The following is a 21,334-nucleotide window of genomic DNA, read 5'->3' as shown; positions in this document are numbered from 1 at the left end:
AAGCAGAATCAACTTACTACAAATTATGTTGAATTTCACTCATTGTAATTTAACGCACTGTACCAGTCTGACTTTACATTACTTGTCCACCTAAGCAGTTAGGATAGCTACATGCAGGTGGGTGTTAATGAGTGAGTAACAGCCACTCTAGTTGTAGTAATAATAACATTGCTGAGCCTATTTCGTTGATGTTAGCATGCTAACTAGCTATTTCTTAGACCAGAAACTAAGATATTTATCTTCATGACTAGGCCTACTTGGCTTTCCATAATACGCAGAAATCCGCTAGCAGTAATGCCGATAGCTACAATAGCAAAATTCTCAATCTGAACCTCAGCCTTATGCTTACGAGTTACTGTTTCAATTGTAGAGCAAAAACACGATATCAACATACCTTACAGCAGTGATGGGGCTCAGTAATGCGGTGGAGAGAAATAGTATTGTGACAAAACATTGCTGCATTGTTTTACGAATGAACACTTTAGCTTCTATGCAAGACTGATTTGTTGTTATTAGCACAACGTGGAATCCAGTGTCAAGATAGTAGAACTAGTAATAGATAATAACTAACTCGAACCAGGACTCAAACCAACCGCACAGAGCACAGATTTTTCAAAGGACAGGGCTCGAGGGCAGTGTCAGATGTGTCTGATCAAATCCCGCCCAAAAGGTTATTTAAAAAAAAAAAAAAAAAAACCGCCAAAATTGCGCTAAATTCCGCCCAATGTCAACAAATTGCATTGATTTCTATGCGCATAAAATTGCAGGGGAAAAAACGCCAAATGTTCCCTTTTTACCCGCAGACGGTCATCCCAAGTAATCTGGAAACTCTGCTCGAGGGCTGTCCTCCAACGATCAAGGGTTTAAAAAAACGATCGAAAAAGGGAAAGATTTGCAGGCTGTAGTATTAGCTTCTGTGAGTAGAACTGTGCACACTTTGTAATTTTCAGTAGTTTGAGAGGTTTTTACCTGTGCCTGATAGCCTACATTAAATTTTCGACCAAGTTTTATACTTTACTCTTTTACACTGAAACCCGGCCTGAGTAGTATTGAGTAATATTTGACTGATAAGAAACAAAATGACATGCACAGTAATGTTCTTGGAACACACGGGAAACTGACTTGTCTCCCTTCTTGGTTATGAACACTCATTTTCCCAGCAGGCACGAGGCGTACTATCGCAGAATTTCACCTTTGAACTCTTGTTGAAAACAAGCCGATCAGCTGATCTGACCTGGTAGCGTAGATGTACTGAATTCTACCGGGGAGGGGGACTATCATAAACAAGCTGGTTGAAAATAATGACTCTATCGCAACCTACAGAATATCTAAAATTAATGGTCTTGAATGCGCATTTGGTATAATGATCCGACCGTGTAGTTGGAGGGCGAAGATATTGCTAAGTCAGCTGTTAGCGCATTGCCTGTTTTTTAATGTTGTTCTCTAGCCTGCCTGCTAGGTCACAGCCTTTGGACAACAAATGTGTTGTGGTTGAAAAATATATTGGATGTATCGTAATGAAGAAGACTCGTGTGTGAGTGGTGTAACTAAACTGTGTTTCTAAGTTGATACAGAATCGTAATGTTTTACATGGTGCCTGTAACCTTGCTTATTTCTTTGTGATGCTAGCTGGAAGTTCGAGCCAACTAGCTATTCGGACAATAGTGGGGTACACAAACAAGTCTAGTTGTTAGTTAAGTGGGAAATGTGCGCTATTTAACTTGTCCACAGAAAACGGGACAGCGATATTGCTTGTAGTTGGTTATGATGCACATTTCTTTCCTTCAGCTTTTAATTGACTCCGTAAGCTTAAGTTGTAAGGTACGAATTTCTGCTAAACGGAATTGCTGAATTTCATTATTGTGCGAATAATGTGTACGTTTGCGGTGTAACTTTTCATATTGTCACGCATTCCATGTTAAGCACAGAGTCAGAGCTGGATTCTGTAAACCTCCCACGCATTGTTAGTCTGTAGATCGCTGTAGCTGTGCGTTGGTCTCTTTGCTCTTGTGCACTATAGATCACAAAATTAATGGATGTATGTGTTCATAAATGACAGTCTCCGCACTTAACTTGCAGGGCAGCGATGAGTGGCCAAGACAAAAGTACGGTAACTATGCTTGTCTGTCAGGAAAGCTACGCGTGTGGCGGCTCGGACGAGGCCGCGTATGAGTGTGACGAGTGCGGTAGTCTGCAGTGTGTACGATGCGAGTTAGAACTCCATAGGCAGGAGCGCATGAGGAACCACGACCGTGTTCGCATTTCGCCGGGGCATGTTCCCTTCTGCGATTCGTGCAAAGGAGACAACGGCTCTCCCTTGAACGGCGGACGTCTACGGGCCGTAGTCCGTTGTCAGGGTTGCAAAATCAACGTGTGCCTGGACTGTCAGAAGCGTACCCACAGTGGTGTTAACAAACGGAAACACCCAATGACACCCTATCCGCCTGCCAAACCCCCAGAGAAGAACCCTGGAGTCGGCGATGGAGATTTGGAAGCGCTTAAAAACAAGCTCGAGAAGGTCTGCAGCTTCCTTCTCGTGGATGAAAAGGAAGAGATGAAGGTAAGTACCGTGCACAACAATAGCCCATGTAGATGGACAAAAGGGTTCACAAGTGGAAGAGCAATCTTGTGCATACCCTATACGCCTCTGTCACATAAAGGTTTGTTTAGTCAAATCATTTACTACATGGTAGCGAATATGTAAAAGAAATGTAAAATAAATCTGCATTCAAACTCTGACTCTGATCTCCTGCTCTGTGACCGTCGCAGGTGAAGGATGAAGGGGACTTTGTGCAGCGTCTGGGCTGCGGTGCGGAAGAGCTCCTGAAGGTTGTGTCCATCTTCGGCAACACAGGCGAGGGCAAGTCCCACACCCTCAATCACACCTTCTTCCTGGGCCGCGAGGTCTTCAAGACCTCCCCGACCCAGGAGTCCTGCACGGTGGGCGTCTGGGCCGCTCTGGACCCCCTCCACAAGGTGGTGGTGGTGGACACCGAGGGCCTCTCGGGCGCCGGGGCCAACCAGGGCCAGCGCACGCGCCTCCTGCTGAAGGTCCTCGCCGTGTCAGACCTGGTCATCTACCGCACGCACGCCGACCGGCTCCACGACGACCTCTTCAAGTTCCTGGGCGATGCCTCTGACGCGTACCTCAAACACTTCACCAGGGAGCTGAAGGCCACCACCACGCGCTGCGGCCTGGATGTGCCGCTGTCCACCCTGGGCCCCGCTGTCATCATCTTCCACGAGACGGTGCACACCAAGCTGCTGGGCTCAGGTGAGTGGGCCTCAGCAGTCACTCTAACCTAACCCTAACCCTAACCCTAACCGGGCGAATACACCGGCCGTGACGAGCAATTGAAGCGACTAGAGTATGTCCGTTAAAAGCAGAACGCAAGCATTCTCATTCCCATTGGCTGTGGTCACTGACCTCTATACGGTCATTGGCTGTGGCGGCTTCTCGCCGAACCGCGTCATCGCTCATTTTAATAACATTCCCATTCAACTACAAATTGTCGCTCTTGTTGCGCGAATCGCCTTTAGTCTCCAGAATCTTTTTTGTCGCGCGACTCAATACAAAGTCAATTACTTCTGTCGCTCGCCTTCGAAAATCAACCAAATTAAATTATGGGCAAGAATTTCCAGCCCCTTTTGTTTTCTTACATTACGCTGTTGTTACTTTTTTAGACCAGCAGATGGCAGCAGACAAAACAGACACTGTGATAAGATATGGGTGGTTGACGTTTAAGGGCGTAACGCAAAAAAAAAAAAAAGTTTTTCAAATTCCTGAAAAAAATGATGGATAAAAATTGGGAAAAAATAGAAAAAAATAAAGCACTTAGTGGTCTGTGAAATTTCACCTTATTTTTGCCATTTTTGGGAAAATGTGTCCTGCATCAACACATAGCATAGGCATGTCACACCGCAGGAAAATGGAGTCACATCACAGGGAATTCACTGCATTATGGCCATTTTAATCCTTTTGTATACATGACTGACATCCGAGCTCATGCTAACTTGATAATGATACTGTTTTTAATCTTATTATGTGTTTTCATTAATAAAAAAACTTTTTTTTCCTCCTATAAGAGCAGTCACACCACAGGACACCATAAAATGAACCTAAGCATTGCGTGACAGAAAGATTGCAATATGAAGACATATTAAGAGGTGAAGAGTCACCTTAAACTTCCACAGCACTCTCCAATAACTGAGGTACTGACTGGTTAGGAGCCAGTCTTTAAGACCCTTGTAGTTGGCCTTGCAGCTGCCCATTCACAAACATTGACATACATGTCACCCCACAGGACGCAATTTGTGTTACGAAATTTAACTTGTAGTTAATATTACTGTCTTGAGTTTTTTCCACATTCACATATCTTAATCTAAAGTTAAGATTTATGCAATCATGCCAAATGCGTCATACATTATTCAAAATGTTGTTGGTTTATTTATATATATATTATTATATATTGTTTCATTAATGTTACAGTCACACCGCAGGAAATTTGACATATAAACCTTTACATAAACCTTAACAAAAATGTTTCTTCTCATCTAAGACTAATATGAAACATAATGTACCACATCTTCTTTCATTGACATTTGTTTTTTAAAGGAAAATAACAGTTTTGTAGGTTTTTAACCAATGTTACGAAAAAACAAGGCGTCACGTCTCCCACCCATATAGAGAAAAACATATACTTTGAAGGCCAAGATTAATATGAAGAACTTTGAAAAACAAGCTTCCAAGCTTGAATGTTTGATACAGTGCTACTGTACATGGGGTTAAAAAGGCGTTCCAGTCATCAAGTGCCCACATGGTTAATTTGAGGCCTGAAGTAGAGGGTACCGTAAGGTCATTTTGTCCCAAAGCTGTTTTTGAGTCCCTCCTATTTTATCTTTTAAAGTCTGAGCGCCCTACATTTTTTGGAATACACTGTGCAGTTCCCAAATATCATGGAAAATCAATTATAACTCCCAAAGCATACATAGTTTCCAAGATCTGGAACCCCAAAATAGCAAGACTCTTCAACACGCGTTTCACAAATTCAGATTTTAAGGCTTAATATAGCCAAAAATAATCAAGGCATGCCATTTGTAAGTACATCATCTGGTAGACAGGGTCATATTGAGGGGCCATGGTGATTTTTAGGCCTGTATCTTCGTTCAAACTAAAACCAGAGGTGTCAAAATCTGCTTGTAAATTTTGTATGCAATTCACAAGCTTGAAAAGTGGGCATGGCACCCCAACTTTGGAGGGCTTCATCTCCGCAACCGTTGGACGTATGGTGCTAATACTTGGTATCCTTTCAATTGACATCAAAAGGTACCTGTTAGTGAGATATCGGGTAAATCGGAGAGGGTCACCTGGGGAGATTCTAGGGAATCATGTGAATTGACATGGAATGACTCTATTGAAACCATGAAATCACAGGCACCTGCACCACCTTTGTGATGGTCTGGAGATGTACGTCTTTTTTGACATTCTTTAGTTTTTTCTTCTCTACAAGTCTGGGGCCGAATGGAACCATCTTGCGGGCTTCCCTGCGACAGTTTTGAATATGTTCTAGTTTCTCACAATGAAATAACAATATACATAAGTGACTTTGATTAAAAAGAAAAGCTGATTTCTGTTTTGTTCAGTTGTAGCCTGTTTTAGTGTGGAAGGGTGTCAGGGCTTTACAGGGCTTGGTCAGAAAACAACATGTATGTGTATTTACACTGTACATGGCACTGTACAAAGTGCTTCCAAATATACATGCATGTTTCCAAATTCTTAGCACTCTCAATGACTGAAAAACATATCCTTCAAAGTGTGAAATAACAAGTTTATAAGGTCACAATTATACAGGGGCAGATTAAGTAAGTCATGTGTTTTGTCCTAACATGCATTTGGGGGCAGTACATGGGTGAGTGGTCAGGGTCAGGCTTGTTGCTCAAGCGTTGCTGGTTCGAATCCCAGAAATGCTAGGTTGTTGGGGGGAGTAATTAACCAGGGAGCACCCTCCACCGTCCTGCTCTATGACCACCAAGGGATCAAAATATTACTTGTTGTATCTAATTAGCGTCTATTTTTTCGTAGTTTGAACATGCAGTGCAATATGTGTAAACCAGCAAAACTGTTTCTACTGTCCTCCAGACAAACCGTCAGAGTCGTCAGCAGAGAGGCTGCTGCAGGAGCGCTTCCGCAAGCTGGGGCTGTTTCCTGAAGCCTTCAGCTCCATCCAGTACCGCGGCACGCGCACCTACAACCCCCCAACGGACTTCAGCGGCCTGCTGAGGAACCTGGAGCAGCAGCTGGACAACAACACCACCCGCTCGCCCCGCTCAGCCAGTGTCGTCTACAAGGCCTTACAGGTGTGTGTGTGCGTGCGTGCGTGCGTGCTTGCGTGCTTGCGTGCTTGCGTGCGTTTTCTCACGTGAACCCCGGAAAATCGGCGCCCGGCGGCAGCCTTCATAGCTGGTGTGTGAATGTGTATGTGTATATTTGTGTGTGTGTGTGTATTTTGAAAGCACTACATAGTTGTGATTCTGCGCTATATAAATACATGTTGTATGTCTTGTGTAAAAGCGTCTGCCTAATGTTATGTAATGTAATGCTTGTATCTGTAGGCACTGAGTGAGCGCTTCAGCGGGGAGATTCCAGAGGAGTACATGGCCAGCAACTCCTTCTTCCCCGACGAATACTTCACATGCTCCAGCATCTGCCTCAGCTGCGGGTAGGTGTCTGACTCCCTCTCCCAATACACACACACACACAGAGTACGTACACACACACGTACACACACACGTACACACACACGTACACACAGAGTACACACACACGTGCACACCAGGGCTTGACATTAACTTTTTCACCCACCGTCCACTGTGGCTATTGGTTTCCCCGAGTCACTAGCCATTCAGGTATTCCACTAGCCACAAATTTTATATTGTTTTTTTTTCTTCACTTTATCATGATGTACGTTTAACCTCAGAAGATGAGTGTAGCTTTTTACATGGAGGGTTATTAAGCAAATAGAAACTGAGTTACTGAGCTTTTTCTTGAACTTAAATACAAGCAATTGATACACAAGGGCCAAACAACAGAATTAGGATATGTATGGTGCGTATGTCATACCAAGGAATAAGCTGCCAGCCAAATTGGCTAGTGACACTGAAAGTATTACTAGCCACAGCCAAGTTTTTACCAGCATTTGCCTGGTTGGTAGGTGCCAGTATCAAGCCCTGGTACACACACACGTACACACACACACACACGTACACACACACGTACACACAGAGTACACACACAGACACGGAGTACACACACGCTCACAGTGCAAACCTAACAAGTGTGGTGTGGTCATTTCAAAAGTAGTCCAAGATGGGCTAATTTGTCTATCACATGGTCCTTACTCAATGAATTTAGGCATATAAGGCATATAGACATGACCAAGACGATCTGATGCAGTTCAAACCGAGCATCAGAATGGGGAATAGGGGTGATTTACGTGGCATGGTTGTTATTGCCAGATGGGCTAGGTTTGAGTATGTCAGAAACTGTTGGTCTACTGGGATAATGCCTTGTTGATGTCACAGTCGGGGAAGAATGACCAGACTGGTTCGAGCTAAAACAAAGGCAACAGTAGCTCAAATAATTATTCGTTACAACTAAGTTATGTATAAGAGCACAGCATCTTGAGTCAGATGGGTTACGGCAACAGAAGACCCCACCACATGCCACTCCTGTCATCTAAGAACAGAAAAATGTATACAAAAAGTTTATAAAATGTTTATAATTCTCACAGGCTCACCATAATTGGACAATAGAAGTTTGAAAAAAGTTGCCTGGTCTGATTAGTCTTGATTTCTGTTACAACACTGGTGGTATGGTCAGAAATCAGAATTAGGCGTCAACAACATGAAGCCATGCTGCCTTGTATCAACAGTTGCTGGTGGTGTAGTGGCGTCAGGATATTTTCTTGGCTCAATGTGGGCCCCACTTTGTTGGAATGCCACAGCCTACCTGAGTATGTATTGTTGTAGGGAGATAAGGCATTTCTGAAGGCAAAAGGGGGTCCAACCCAGAACTAGGAAGGTGTACTGATAAAGTGACTGGTGATTGTAGGTTATTGGTTAATGATCACATCTTTGATTAGTCTTCAGTGTGAGTTAACGATCACATCTTTGATTAGTCTTCAGTGTAGGTTAACGATCACATCTTTGATTAGTCTTCAGTGTGAGTTAACTATCACATCTTTGATTAGTCATGCTTTCAAAGCTGGTTTAAACTGGTTGAAGCTTGTACTATGTTTAATATGAACTGGAATTGAGTTGCATTTTTCCACGTAACATAAAAAGCTGACTGACCAGGTGGTAGTATAAAAGCTGACAGGTGGTGTTCCTTCCTGTTTGCTGCCCTCAGGTCGGGCTGCAAGAACAGCATGAACCACCTGCGGGAGGGGCTCCCCCACGAGGCCAAGCATCGCTGCCGATACTCCCCTCACTATGACAACCGCATCTACACCTGCAAGGTAACCAATCGGATTCCTCTCAATGTCCACCTGAACAAATTTTCGTTATATTATATTTACTGTACCTGGCCTCCCCAGGGGGGGTATTGACAAGATATGGCAGTTGTGTTTGTTTGTGTTTGCGCGTTCGCCAAGTGTGTCGATGTGTAAAAAGTTCCCCGCATCGTTGGTCTCCTTGGCAAGTCATATGGGCCAGAAAACGGTTGAAACGTTGTACTAGTTTTTCGCTAGATAAATCACAGCAAGGAATCTTCTGCTATGTGCGGATATCATATTTCTCCTTTTTCCTTTTTCATATTGGCCCGCCTGCCATCTCTGATTATGCTTGTTTACTTTGATATACTTGGAGTTCTCACACTTGCATTTAGACAAACAATACATAAAACACATGTATTGTATTATCATTGGTGTATGCCCATTGGTTTATAAGCTTCTTGTTGCATGTATTGTAGAAAGAATATATTAGCAAAATTGGATTGTCTGGCTTTGCCAATCTGTCTCCCCTTCCTCAGGCATGCTATGAAAAGGGCAAGGAGGTCATCGTAGTTCCCAAGACAACGGCGTCCTCTGACTCGCCATGGTTTGGCCTGGCCATCTACGCCTGGTCGGGGTGAGTCACAGCTTCGTCTCGCATCGCATCGCATCGCATTTGTCCGCGGGCAGCAATACTGTGGAACCCTGTTCAGTGGTGACATGAGGTAAACACCGCTGACTGTTGAGCTGTTTTGCAGGTACGTCATTGAATGTCCAAACTGTGCCGTGATCTACCGAAGCAGACAGTACTGGTATGGGAACCAGGACCCCGTGGACACAGTGGTCCGCACCGAAATCCAACACATCTGGCCAGGGGTGAGAAAATTGACTTTACTCGTTTGCATTAGCAGTGCGCATTCATTCATTCATTCATTCATTCATTCACTAACCATGCTTGGTTTGCATTTTATTATTACATCCCTCTCTAGCCAGTGACAGGCAAGCTAGATTCTGAAGCTACAATCCAGTGCCACATTTTCCAAACGCATCTGGACATCTCCAGGCTCTGGACCACATTTTACCTGTTCACTTAACCCTGTTTGGACAGGCCCAGGTCATTTGGATTATGTAGCACTGGGTTGTCTGAATCCAAGTTGCCCATCGCTGCTCTGTAATAATAATAATAATAATAATGACATTGATACATCTCTGACAACATTCTCATAGCATGGTCTCAATTATGTGATTCTTGTGTACACACACACACAGTCTGACGGCTTCCTGAAGGACAACAACAACGCAGCTCAGCGTCTCCTGGATGGCGTGAGCTTCATATCACAGTCCTTCTCCGAGCTCAGCGTCAAGCCCACCAAAGCAGTCACCTCCTGGCTGACCGACCAGATCGCCCCGGCCTACTGGAAGCCCAACTCCCTCATCATGGTGAGCACCAGACCCGTACAGTACAGTAGCGCCTCTGCTGCTCAGTGATGATCCTAGAAAACGTAATAGATGACAAAAAACACTAATAGTATGTGATTATTGCAACAGTGTGGTAATAGTGTGGAAGTAACACGATTTTACCATGTTAATAGCAATATTCGCAATGTCGGCCCGCTCCAGGCCTCTGCTGCTCAGAGTTCAGTTATTTACAACTATTCACATCACGTAAATGCAATACACCCCCCCTAGACATAGTGCCCACCATCACACCGTAAATGTGTGCCAGTAGAGTTGGCCCACTGTCTATACAAAGTAAAACCAAGCAGAACAGTCTGGAGTGCCGAGTAAGGCTGAGGGCAGACTGGCACAGAGCCTAGACTGCTGCTTAGGCACCGATAAATACTTGTTTACTCTGGTCATAGGATAAATCATAATCGTATTAATTATAACAATGCCAAAATAGACCTCTAATAATCCAAAACTGCACGTTTTGGAGGACTGGTTACAACCTGTTTTGATGTTGTTCACTGAGGAGTTTGTTCCCTGTAAGGTTTTCTGAGGTTCAGTTATTCTGAATATTCAGTCAGAAGAAGAGATGTGTTTACCACTGGACTTGTACAGGGGTGTGTTTCTCAAGAGTGTCATTGCTATCTAGTTAGTAACGTACCTGGTTGCAACGCAGTTTCTCATTGGCAGCCTACTATGTTGCTAAGTGGTTAGCCACGACGCTATCTAGAAACTGCGTCCAGATTACTTGTCATGTGTCGTTTATGGAGATGACCGGCTTGCCCTTTAATGTTTGGTGCCTAACCCAGTCCTTCAACAAGAGGATGACAACTACAAAATGCCCAGATGTGTAAAAAGTGACATGAGACACGAGTCCTCTTTGCTGAAAGTGACATGTGTCCTCTATTGATGTCCTGCTTTCAGAAATGTTACAAGTGCGGCGAGGAGTTTCGGGACGGCGACTCCAAGCATCACTGCCGTGCGTGCGGAGAGGGCTTCTGTGACGCCTGCTCGTCCAAGAGCCGCCCCGTGCCAGAGAGAGGCTGGGGACTCGGCCCCGTGCGCGTCTGTGACGCCTGCTTTCAGAACAGAGGCATCCCCGAAGGTACCTATTTTACTGTATTTGCTTTGTGTGGAATTGTTTTGTTTAAGGTGGCCGTTATTAATAAAAATTATATTGGCTGTTCACAAACATGTCTTTTTTCATTAGTATTTCAACTCCAACCCCAATTTCAAGTGCTGATGTGAGATTTAACATTTGACATAAAACCATTTTTGTAGGGCTAGGCCTATGCTCCAGTGTGGTTTTCATGGATGTGTCTTCTTGTATCCCAATGTGTTTGATTCTCAGCTATATGTTTCCTCATGACTACCCTTTTTACTGAACACGTGTATACTCATGGGATGTGATGATCTAGCACACGATTATGCATTACTCTGCAATCTACCTGTATACCTACAAGGTGTTTTTTATGGTACCAATTTTTTAGGCCATGTGATTGGGGATGTTCTAGACCCATTTATGAATTATCATATTTATGATGACTTTGGATGTAAATATGTGTATAATTTGGTTACCATGGCGGCGCTTCCGAGAGGGCGACGCTGCGGTGCGCTCCGAGTCAATTTAATTGTTTTTCTGTTTATAATTATAATATTTATTTGCCAAGTTAATGCCCATGTGTATGATAGAGCTACGTTACTACAGCTGAGAGAAGGAAGCCATTTTGGACTTTTTGACGCAAATAAGTTGGGAAATGTCCCAGAGTTGATAGTGCGGCATCAGTCGGAGAATTCGGACAATAACAATAACAAGCGAAGACGCGGCAGACGAGGAGGAGCGGACCGAAGACTTCGGCGCTTAATTAAAAACGGAAGGACAACTCTTCCAGTCATACTGTTTGCCAACGTACAGTCTTTGGAAAACAAGATGGATGAGCTTCATGCGAGGATTTCCATGGAGAGGGACCTCCAGGAATGTTCAATTCTATGTTTCACCGAGACCTGGCTGGGGAACAGGACTCCTGACGCGGCGATAACACCTGTCGGCTACACGCTTTTCCGGGAGGACCGAAGTGCCGTGGAGAGCGGCAAGACGCGCGGAGGAGGAACAGCTGCCCTCGTGAAGCAATCCTGGTGCACTGACTGTAAGCCCATCTCCAAATCCTGCACCCAGAATGTGGAATATCTTACTCTGAAGCTAAGGCCATTCTATCTGCCCAGAGAGTTTCAATGCATACTTCTGTCTGTTGTGTACATCCCTCCCTCCGCGAAAGAAGACCTGGCTTTGAAGGAGTTACATGACATGATTAGTGCGCAAGAAAGCAAGTATCCTGACGCTGCCAATATTATCCTGGGGGACTTTAATCACTGTAATCTGCGAAAATGCATGCCTAAAATGTATCAATTTGTGACTTTTCCCACCAGGGGTGAAAAAACATTAGATCACTGCTACAGTAACATCAAAAATGCCTTTGTAGCTGAGCCAAAACCTCACTTTGGAAAGTCTGATCACATGGCAATTAGGCTCAAACCAGTATATGCTAAGAGACTCAAAACACATCCAGTCAGTGTCAAGATGGTCAACACCTGGACAGAAGAGGCACAGGATACCCTGCAAGGATGCCTAGAGACCACTGACTGGAGTGTTTTTAAAGAGGCCACTGAGGACATCCATGAGTATACAGAAACTGTGAGTGACTACATCAGCTGGTGCATGTCCACATGTGCTCCCCCTAGGGCTGTGCGTGTGTTTCCCAACCAAAAACCGTGGTTCAATGGGGATGTGAAACATAAGATCAGGTTGCGGCAGGAGGCCTTCAAGACGGGAGACCAGGTGGAATACAAGAAAGCACGTTATGAGCTGCAAAAGTCCATCAGAGCAGCAAAAAGGGCTCACTCTCAAAAACTGGAAAGCCACTATATTAGCCAGAACACAGTCAGTGACAAATTATAGGAGAACAACAACATCTACAGACTCCAGAGACACTACCCTTCCAGATAGGCTTAACACCTTCTATGCCAGGTTTGACAGACTGAACACAGACAATCCTATAAAAGCCCCCTGTGACTCCACCCTCACAGCCCACCAGGTGACTCACACACAAGTCCTTAAAGTCCTGAAGCAAGTAAACCCCCACAAAGCCACCGGACCGGATGGGGTTCCCCCCAGAGTGCTGAAGGCCTGCAGTGAACAACTGGCTGGTGTGTATACAGACATTTTTAATTCATCTTTATCTCAAGCAGTTGTCCCACATGTTTTTAAAAAATCAACTATTATACCAGTTCCAAAAAGACCAGACACAAAAACTCTTAATGACTTCAGGCCTGTGGCACTTACATCAGTCGCCATGAAGTGCCTTGAAAAACTGGTCTTAGCCCATATAAATTATACAGTCCAGGACACTACTGACCCCTTTCAGTTTGCCTACCGTCCCAACCGATCAGTGGATGATGCAGTAGCAATAGCCTTACACCACACACTGGAGCACCTGGAGAGTAGCGGAGCATATGTCAGAATGCTTTTCCTGGACTACAGTTCTGCCTTCAATACCATCCACCCAGGCAGGCTGATTGAGAAACTGACAGACCTTGGCCTCCCAACTCACACCTGTAACTGGATTCTGGACTTCCTTATAGAGAGACCACAGGTGGTGAGAATGGGGGGGCGGGTGTCCTCTGAGCTCACAGTCAGTACGGGATCTCCACAAGGATGCTGCCTCAGTCCTAAACTCTTCACACTGTATACCCATGACCTTCTCTCAAGCCATGACAACACCATCATCATCAAATATGCTGATGACACTACCATCCTGGGGCTCATCAAAGAAGGGGACGAGTCAGGATACAGGTCTGTTGTGAACTACATCATTGACTATGGGGAGACAAACGACCTCATCCTCAACACAGACAAGACGAGGGAAATTATAGTGGACTTCAGAAAACATCCTCCTCCCCTACAGCCTCTGCACATTAAAGGGACAGAGGTGGTGAGGACTGAAAGTCATAAATTCCTAGGCATGCAAGTAACATCAAACCTGAGCTGGAGTCTGAACACCACATCCATCGTGAAAAAAGCCCAGCAAAGGCTGTACTTTATTAGGATGCTTAGGAAGGCTGGACTGAATTACCGCCCTCTTACCCAGGCCTACAGAGGACTTGTAGAGAGCATCCTCACAACAGGCATCACTGTCTGGTATGGCAACATCACTCAGGCTGAAAGGAAGTCTTTGCAACGAATAATCAAGACTGCGGAGAGGATTATAGGCACAGCACTTCCCTCCATGGACTCCATATATGTACAGCGCAGCCATAGGAGAGCAGAGAGAATCATTAAAGACCCACTCCATCCAGCTTACTCTCTACTCAAACACATGAACTGCATATACAAACTGAGACACAGTAGAGCGGACAGCATTCCTACCAGAAAAGCAAGGTTTTTCAACAGTTTCTTCCCAGCAACAGTGAGGCTGTTGGCAAAGAAGAACATTTGACACCTTTTTTATTATACTTTTGATCTCTTTGATTTTTATCACTTTTTAATGTATTTTTCTATTTAATTCTATTTATTGACTCAGAGGGCCTGCACAAGAGTTCCTATGTGCTTGGACTACTAGTTCATGCACAAATGGCAAATAAAGTACTTTGAACTTTGAACTTTGAACTTTGATATTGTTCAGCCCCTTTGTAGCTGATTACACTAAAGGTTTTGGGATAGGTGCCCTCTGGTGCCCACATTGTATATAACTTACCCTTTACTTTTGTATTTGACCCTCGCCCCCCACCCCCCTATGTATATATACCACACCCTTTACACCTGTTCTGTGTTGCACTTTGATGAAGGACATTGAGTCCGAAACGTCGTGCCAATAAATCTTCTGGGAGCATTTACAGTGTTGCGGACCTTTATTTTCTTTTCAGTTATCTTACGTTTGGTCCAGCACCTGTGCCACTGATGTGCGCGCATTCTTTGACTTTCAGATTTAACATTTGGACATGAAACCAAAAAAATGCCTTGTGTTGTCTGGACGGGTACTACTAACTTGTTACATAGATTTTGAACAATAAAGTACACTTTGACCTCAACGGCATATTGAAATTGGCAGGAATTCTCCATTAGTAGGAGCTCATCTCATCTGACCTTGCTCCCATTCATTTAGTTGGTTGGTTGGTTTAGCTGGTATAAGGCTACAGTAACCTGATAATTCTGTTTGTTCAATACCATGCTGGAAATCAGTGTGTGCTCTTTATTTTCAAATCTAGCTAGCTATTTTGGAATTTAAAAATAATTCTCAAATTGACCACACAGTCCTTTCTTCACTTGAAAACGTCACCTAATTATAGTTTTCGCTTCACTGTGTCATAAATCCGTCTCTCTCTCTCTCGCTCTCTCTTCAGTAGCAGTTGTTTTTGGTCTGTGTCTGTAATTTTAGTGTGTTTTGTGGAGGTGGAGATCTTAGCCCTCTCGCTCTCTTGCTCTTCCCCTTCCCAAGCAGAGCTGCTGGACGCCGCCTTGGAGGAGGAGGAGGGCGGGACGCTGATCCCACGCAAAGTAGGAGAGGTGGTGCAGAACACGCTGGGAGCCGTGGTCACTGCCATCGACATCCCCCTCGGTGAGTGCCAAGCACAGCCCTGTGTGTGTGGGTTAAAGACGTCAAACATGAAATTGTCCTTCAGTGCAACGGATACTTTTGCTTACTGTTACTGCAAAAAACGTGATTTTTTTTTTTCAATAATTTTTTTGGCTTGGCTGTCATGCATTCACTTAAAAAAAAAATCGTGTTTTTCACAGTTACAGTAAGCAAAAGTATCCGTTGGCACTGAATAACAATTTCTTGTTGGAGGTCTTTGACCCGTGTGTGTGTGTGTGTGTGTGTGTCTGTCTGTCTGTCTGTGAGAGTGTGGGAGAGAGAGAGAGAGAGTGCGAGCACGAGAGAGATGAACAATTGCAGGGGGCATGTGGGTGATGTTCAAAGAGCAAATGGTCATGACATACTGTGAGCATGTGTACACACAGATGGCAAAGTACAGGCAAAACTGCAGGTGAACAGACAGGCTGAGCTTTGTAGAGTGAACAATACTGACACCTGGAGGAAATACTGTAGTGTGGTAGCAGAACAATCTCAGCCATCTTCACCGTTCGAAATGCTAAACTGGTTAAGATGGGGGGGGGGGGAGAAACAGAGAAAAATGTTGAAGTTAAATTTGGTAGATATTGGTTCCATCTCCTTATATACAGACAGTCTCTGGTAGCATAGCCTGTAGGGATATTGGTTTAGTAATGAAACCTGGCTGCACTTTCCATCCTCTTGTTAATGATGTGCAGGTTTAATACTTACCACAAGAAAGCCTAGACTTTGTGCAAGCACCATGACCTGCTGGACTTACAGAGGCATTACAGCAGATAAACCCAAACTACCGGTATCTCTTTTACACTTTGGCACCATGCTGAATACTACCATTTCATTTCGTATTTATGGTCTGGCATTTGTTTGCTCTGAAGCGATTGTAGGAAGCAGGAAGTTAGCACTCAGTTATGGTTTGAAATTATTGGACACCTCTCACCCAATCGCTGGCAGTTACTCAACAACATAGCGCAGACCAATGGCTCTGGCGCAGATGTGTACGTCATTGTCACGAGCGTCCTCCCCCTTTCGTCCCCACGTGGGGGGTGTATTCGATTATTGGCTGTTTTCTGGGGGGGGCGTTGCGATCAAAATTCTACTGCTGCAGGCACTCCACAGAGAAGCACGGCCAGACTACAGTGGTGGAGCCAAACCTTTGGCGGAAGTACGTAGGATGGCTCGCGAGGCTACACTAAACTAGTACTAGCAAAAAGTAATGCTTTTGTAAATATGACTGGTGATTTAGGCCTGTCAGTAAATTAACACGCCTCTTGTTCCCAAGAGGAATCAGGTTTTCTGTCAACAGTTGAAAATTCTTCCCATCTGTTGAACTGAATCAAATGGAGCCTTGGTGTCCATTCTACCATTCGTCCAGGGGTGGGGAACCTTTTTAATTCCAGGGGCCACTTCAAATTCATCCGAGGGCCATAAAAGTCCTCCGAGGGCCGTACTATGAACACAAACCAGGATTTCCCATTGCACTTTAGGCCTATATTGAAGGCAGCCACCTTTTAAAACAGACCACACCTTCTCTAGGTCCCCTGAATATAACGTAATTGTATTGCAAGTGTATTTTCAAGGATTCCATTACATGTAATTTTTTATGTGAAGGTGCAAAACATTAAAATTACTTCGGGGGCTGGATAAAACACGGCCCTCAAGACCTAGGTTGCCCACCCCTGATTTAGTCACTAAGTAGCACGCGTAGCAGTAATAACATGCAGGGAATATTCCGATTTTAAACGGAAAAGGTGCCAGTATTCAATTTGCGCACGAGTCATGTAAGCCCCTTAATCATTTCAAATGTGTCTGTGTTTAAGGAATTACACGTGAAAAACGGAATACTCTGTGTGCATGTCACTGCACATTGGTTGGTCCATTTTCTGCCCCTCACGTGTGTCTGTGTGTGTGTCCATCCCCAGGCCTGGTGAAGGACGCTGCCCGGCCTGCCTACTGGGTTCCCGACCAGGATATCCGCTGCTGCCACCAGTGCCAGCGGGAGTTCAGCGCCCGCCTCTCCATCCACCACTGCCGCGCCTGTGGCCAGGGCGTCTGCGACGACTGCTCCCAGGACCGCCGCCCCGTGCCGTCCCGCGGGTGGGACCACCCCGTGCGCGTCTGCTCCGGCTGCAGCCAGAAGGGGGGAGAGCTTTAGCTAAGCCAGACGGGGATAGTGGGGTTATGGGGATAACCGGAGAGGGGGTGCTGGAGGGATGGAGGACGTGAGAGAGGTGGAGGAGGAGGAAATGGAGAAGTGATGAGAGAAAAGACCCCAGGCCTTCAGCATACAGACGGTGGAGGGGAGGAGGAGGAGGAGAGCAATGAAGGAGCAGTAAAGCCTGAAGGGTAGAAGACCCACCCACCCACACGCACACACCTACACACACTGGGGCCTCCGATCATGCCCAGTAAACATCACCTCACCCCACCCCACCCGACCCCACCCCACCTACACTATCTTGACCAAGAGTGGCTTGATCATGATCTGGTTTTGGTTGTACATGAGGCCCGAGTTTGAAAAAAAAAATGCTTTGGCTGGGCTCATGTTGTCAAGTTGTAGGCAGCTGCTGTGGCTAGTTTTGTGGGATTGTGTTGACTGAAATGAAAAGTAGCTTTTGCCTGTACTATACCACCCAGCCCACCCCACCCTCTCTCTCCCTCCCTCTCTCTCTCTGTACACAATTTCTATGTTGAGTCTTTCCATGAAGGTGGTTACCTGCTCTCTGGTTATTTTCTGAGATAGCACAAGGAGACACTTGCACACATACGGTTTGTTCTGCATCTAAAACTTAATTCTGACACGACATGGAACAAAAACTGACAATCTCTCTGCAGTTCGCCGGCTGACTGATGTGTCCACCAATCACGGATGAGTACAGACACACAAGCACACTGGCTTTGGTTAAGGTCGAACTTGCACACTGGCTATAAAGCTGAGGCACATCATTTCATGTTCTCATTTACAAAAAGAATCATTTGGATAGCATTCAACGCTTTCCTGAGTTCTTCTGGCCTGATGTGAGGGAAGAAGGAGGTACACCTCTGGATCGCTCAGTGAGAATATTTGAAGCGCATTTAAACAAAGCTTTCATGATTGACAATATAAATGCTTGTGGAGTGTGTGTGTCTAGCACCTGCATTGTACTGGATGTACTTCCACTTAAGCTTTAGCCAAAACCTCCAAAACGCCTTATCAGCTCCTGTTCACCTATTATATCCAATTATGACTTTAGAACAGGAGACACTCAGAGCAGGTACACCTTCCCCCCCAAAAACAATCAAGGATGTTAAAATCAAGTTCCCTGTCCAAATCATAGACGACATTTCAGTCTTAGTAGTAATAAGGCCCATCTCAGTGCTATCATGCTTTGAATTTTTTTATTTGACATTTGCCATTCACTCATCATACCACCCACCTTGCAATGTCCACAGCCTGGAAAACCAGCCCCTCATTCTTAGTCACTTTGTACAGAGTGCAGCTTCTGGTCTTTGGAAATGTTCTGCACGGGTGGAATCTCACCTAACCAATCGGCTAACAGTCAGCGGGAGTGTTAATGAATGATAAATGGGTGCTACCAGAGCCATGGAGGCCAGACATAATCCCATTGACCTCCATTTCCATTTCTTTCCACAAAGATGGCGGCTCATGGAGCCTTTGACACACAGGTCACCATTGACAAAGTTCAAATATAGTTACTAGAAGTGAGCGCCGAACAGAGATGCTAAAAGCTAAAGCTAAAAGTAATTTCATTTTCATTCATTTTTACGTCATCTTTGCTTGTTATGTGGTGATTCTATGTTAGACTCTATTGAAAAGAAAGCCGCTGCCTAGAATTATTTGAACCTACATAAATCATGTCACCAACCACCAACTTCCTGTACCCTAGTTGTCACAACACTTGACTACACTTGAATAGTAGTCCCTATGCTCTAGGCTAGTAAACTAGACCAACCCCATACCGGCACAATATCATTTTCGGCTGGTGTGTTGGTGAGCATCGCACCACTGGAGATAATCGCAACTGGTCCATGAACCCGGCCTGGAACAGTTTTGAATCTGTGTATAGCAAGTCATTGGGATGGGCTCAGAAGAGTGACAATGCAGTTTGAATGCTAACTGTGGGTTTCACAGCTTTACCTATGGTGCAAGCCCAGAATATACATTTCATGTAGTCTAGCTTGCTATGTAGGCTTATTGATTAGATTATTAGTAGATGTGGGATAATGGCACATCCTGTCATTTTAATAAACCTCAGCACAGTCCAGACCTCCAGGAACAAAACATTTCTCTTTGCCGCACAACCAGAAACACTTTGTATGAAATGAAGTAGCGCATGAGGGCCTGGTTTACAGAGCAGGGACGACCGACCCACCTACCCACCCATGTTTTCCCACATCTTTTTACGTAGCACTCTTAGATAGATTTCATTACGTATGTATTGATTGTATTGATAATGAATTGCCCATGAAACACAGATCATTGAGGAGTGATCAACTGTCGTGGTCTGCTGGCCATCATTTTGTTATGGAACTGTACTCGAATAGGCAATGCAACTTTTTTTTAGGTTTTTAAAAGGGTTTTTTCTTGCTTTTTTTCGCTGACTATTGAGTTTTTCTTGTCTTTTAATTGTCACCCTGTCATCACATCAAAAACTGCTTCAGAAACCGGTCCAGAACTCTTCAGTTTAATACATTTAAAAAAGGTTGAGCTTGAAGCTGGACTATTGCCTACCATCACATCTCATCGCACAGTCAGACTAGAGCAGTGTTTCTCAACAGGGGTGCCGGGGCACCCTGGGGTGCCGCGGGGCCCCCTCAGGGGTGCCGCGGAAACGTGGCTGATAAATTATTGTCTAAATTGATAAGTTAATGCTAGTCAGTGGAATCTTTCATCTGCCATTTACGCACAATAAAGTAAATATAGGTCGCTCCAGTCAGCTGCAACTTCGAACGTCTCCTAATGTGTTACTTTTCCAAGCTTTTGTGGTATCGGATGTGATGCCATGTTACGGCTTGTTGGTTTGGGGTGCCTTGAAATTTTTCATGAATTGAAAGGGTGCCTCGCCTAAAAAAAGGTTGAGAAACACTGGACTAGAGGACTGAAGTCTGTCTTCCCCTTTACTTAAATATGTGGTGTTGGAAGGCAGCCACATCCTTACCGTACCAGTATAACAGTGCTAATATAATATTTATCATCAATGTAATATCTTGTCACTAAGCTCAGTGAGTTTTTTTTATGTTTGGCCACACAAGCAGCTCAACAAAGGCATACACTACTATGGCATACAGGTTTGGGGAGAGGAAACTGAAGAACTGTAACTTATAGCAGACGTTTTAAGGTGTTCAACCATCCCGTTTTCTGCACCATGTACGCCGATATAATTAAATGAAACGTATAAACCTTGAAAGTTTGTGACTTGTTTTATTTTGTTCATGTCTGTAACTTGTCATTTCAAGATCATGTAGTCCTCACCGCTGTATTCTATTTATTCAACTTCAAGTATAAAGTCAACGCATCAATTATTTATATGGTTTCTACAGGTGCATATGACCATTTCATTCACTTCATAACTTATTCATGAATCACACAATATCCTTCATCAATGTAATCAAAAGATCGGTCTTTTCTATAAAATGCTTAGCAGCTTCCCTTATTTGGGAACACATTTTAAAAAGTGGAGGAGGGCACAAATATGTTGAAACTTGAAAGCCATCTTTAGAAAAAGGACCAAAGGCATGTGCACCAAATCTTTTCGATGTGAGACAGAGGCACAT

The 21,334-nt window shown here is 44.5% G+C and overlaps 2 protein-coding genes across 3 annotated transcripts in view; one reads left to right on the top strand and one right to left on the bottom strand.

Annotated features, from left to right (window-relative positions):
- LOC134468900 (cation channel sperm-associated auxiliary subunit delta-like) overlaps nt 1-616 on the bottom strand; it is a 45,892-nt gene extending 45,276 nt beyond the window's left edge. The window contains exon 1 of the mRNA XM_063222829.1: nt 395-616. Coding sequence (XP_063078899.1) covers nt 395-462 — 68 coding nt within the window. The 5' untranslated portion in view covers nt 463-616. The remainder of the gene's footprint in view (nt 1-394) is intronic.
- A 584-nt stretch (nt 617-1,200) lies between these two features.
- Nucleotides 1,201-20,321, top strand: zfyve1 (zinc finger, FYVE domain containing 1). 2 transcript variants are annotated; one of them, XM_063222822.1, is made up of 11 exons: nt 1,201-2,560; nt 2,770-3,274; nt 6,140-6,357; nt 6,613-6,719; nt 8,408-8,516; nt 9,029-9,126; nt 9,248-9,365; nt 9,759-9,929; nt 10,860-11,040; nt 15,431-15,547; nt 17,482-20,321. In XM_063222822.1, the coding sequence occupies exons 1-11, from the start codon at nt 2,087-2,089 to the stop codon at nt 17,712-17,714; spliced, it is 2,331 nt and encodes a 776-aa protein (XP_063078892.1). In that variant the 5' UTR covers nt 1,201-2,086; the 3' UTR covers nt 17,715-20,321. The 2 variants fall into 2 exon arrangements, with proteins under 2 accessions (XP_063078892.1, XP_063078891.1); XM_063222821.1 differs by having other exon boundaries at nt 1,202-2,560; nt 15,428-15,547.
- Nucleotides 20,322-21,334: the final 1,013 nt, after the last annotated feature.

This window comes from Engraulis encrasicolus, chromosome 18 (assembly GCF_034702125.1).
Source record: "Engraulis encrasicolus isolate BLACKSEA-1 chromosome 18, IST_EnEncr_1.0, whole genome shotgun sequence".
Classification (NCBI taxonomy): Eukaryota; Metazoa; Chordata; class Actinopteri; order Clupeiformes; family Engraulidae; genus Engraulis; species Engraulis encrasicolus.
Note: the sequence above shows the minus strand (reverse complement) of the source record. Positions and strands in the feature narration are given on the sequence as shown.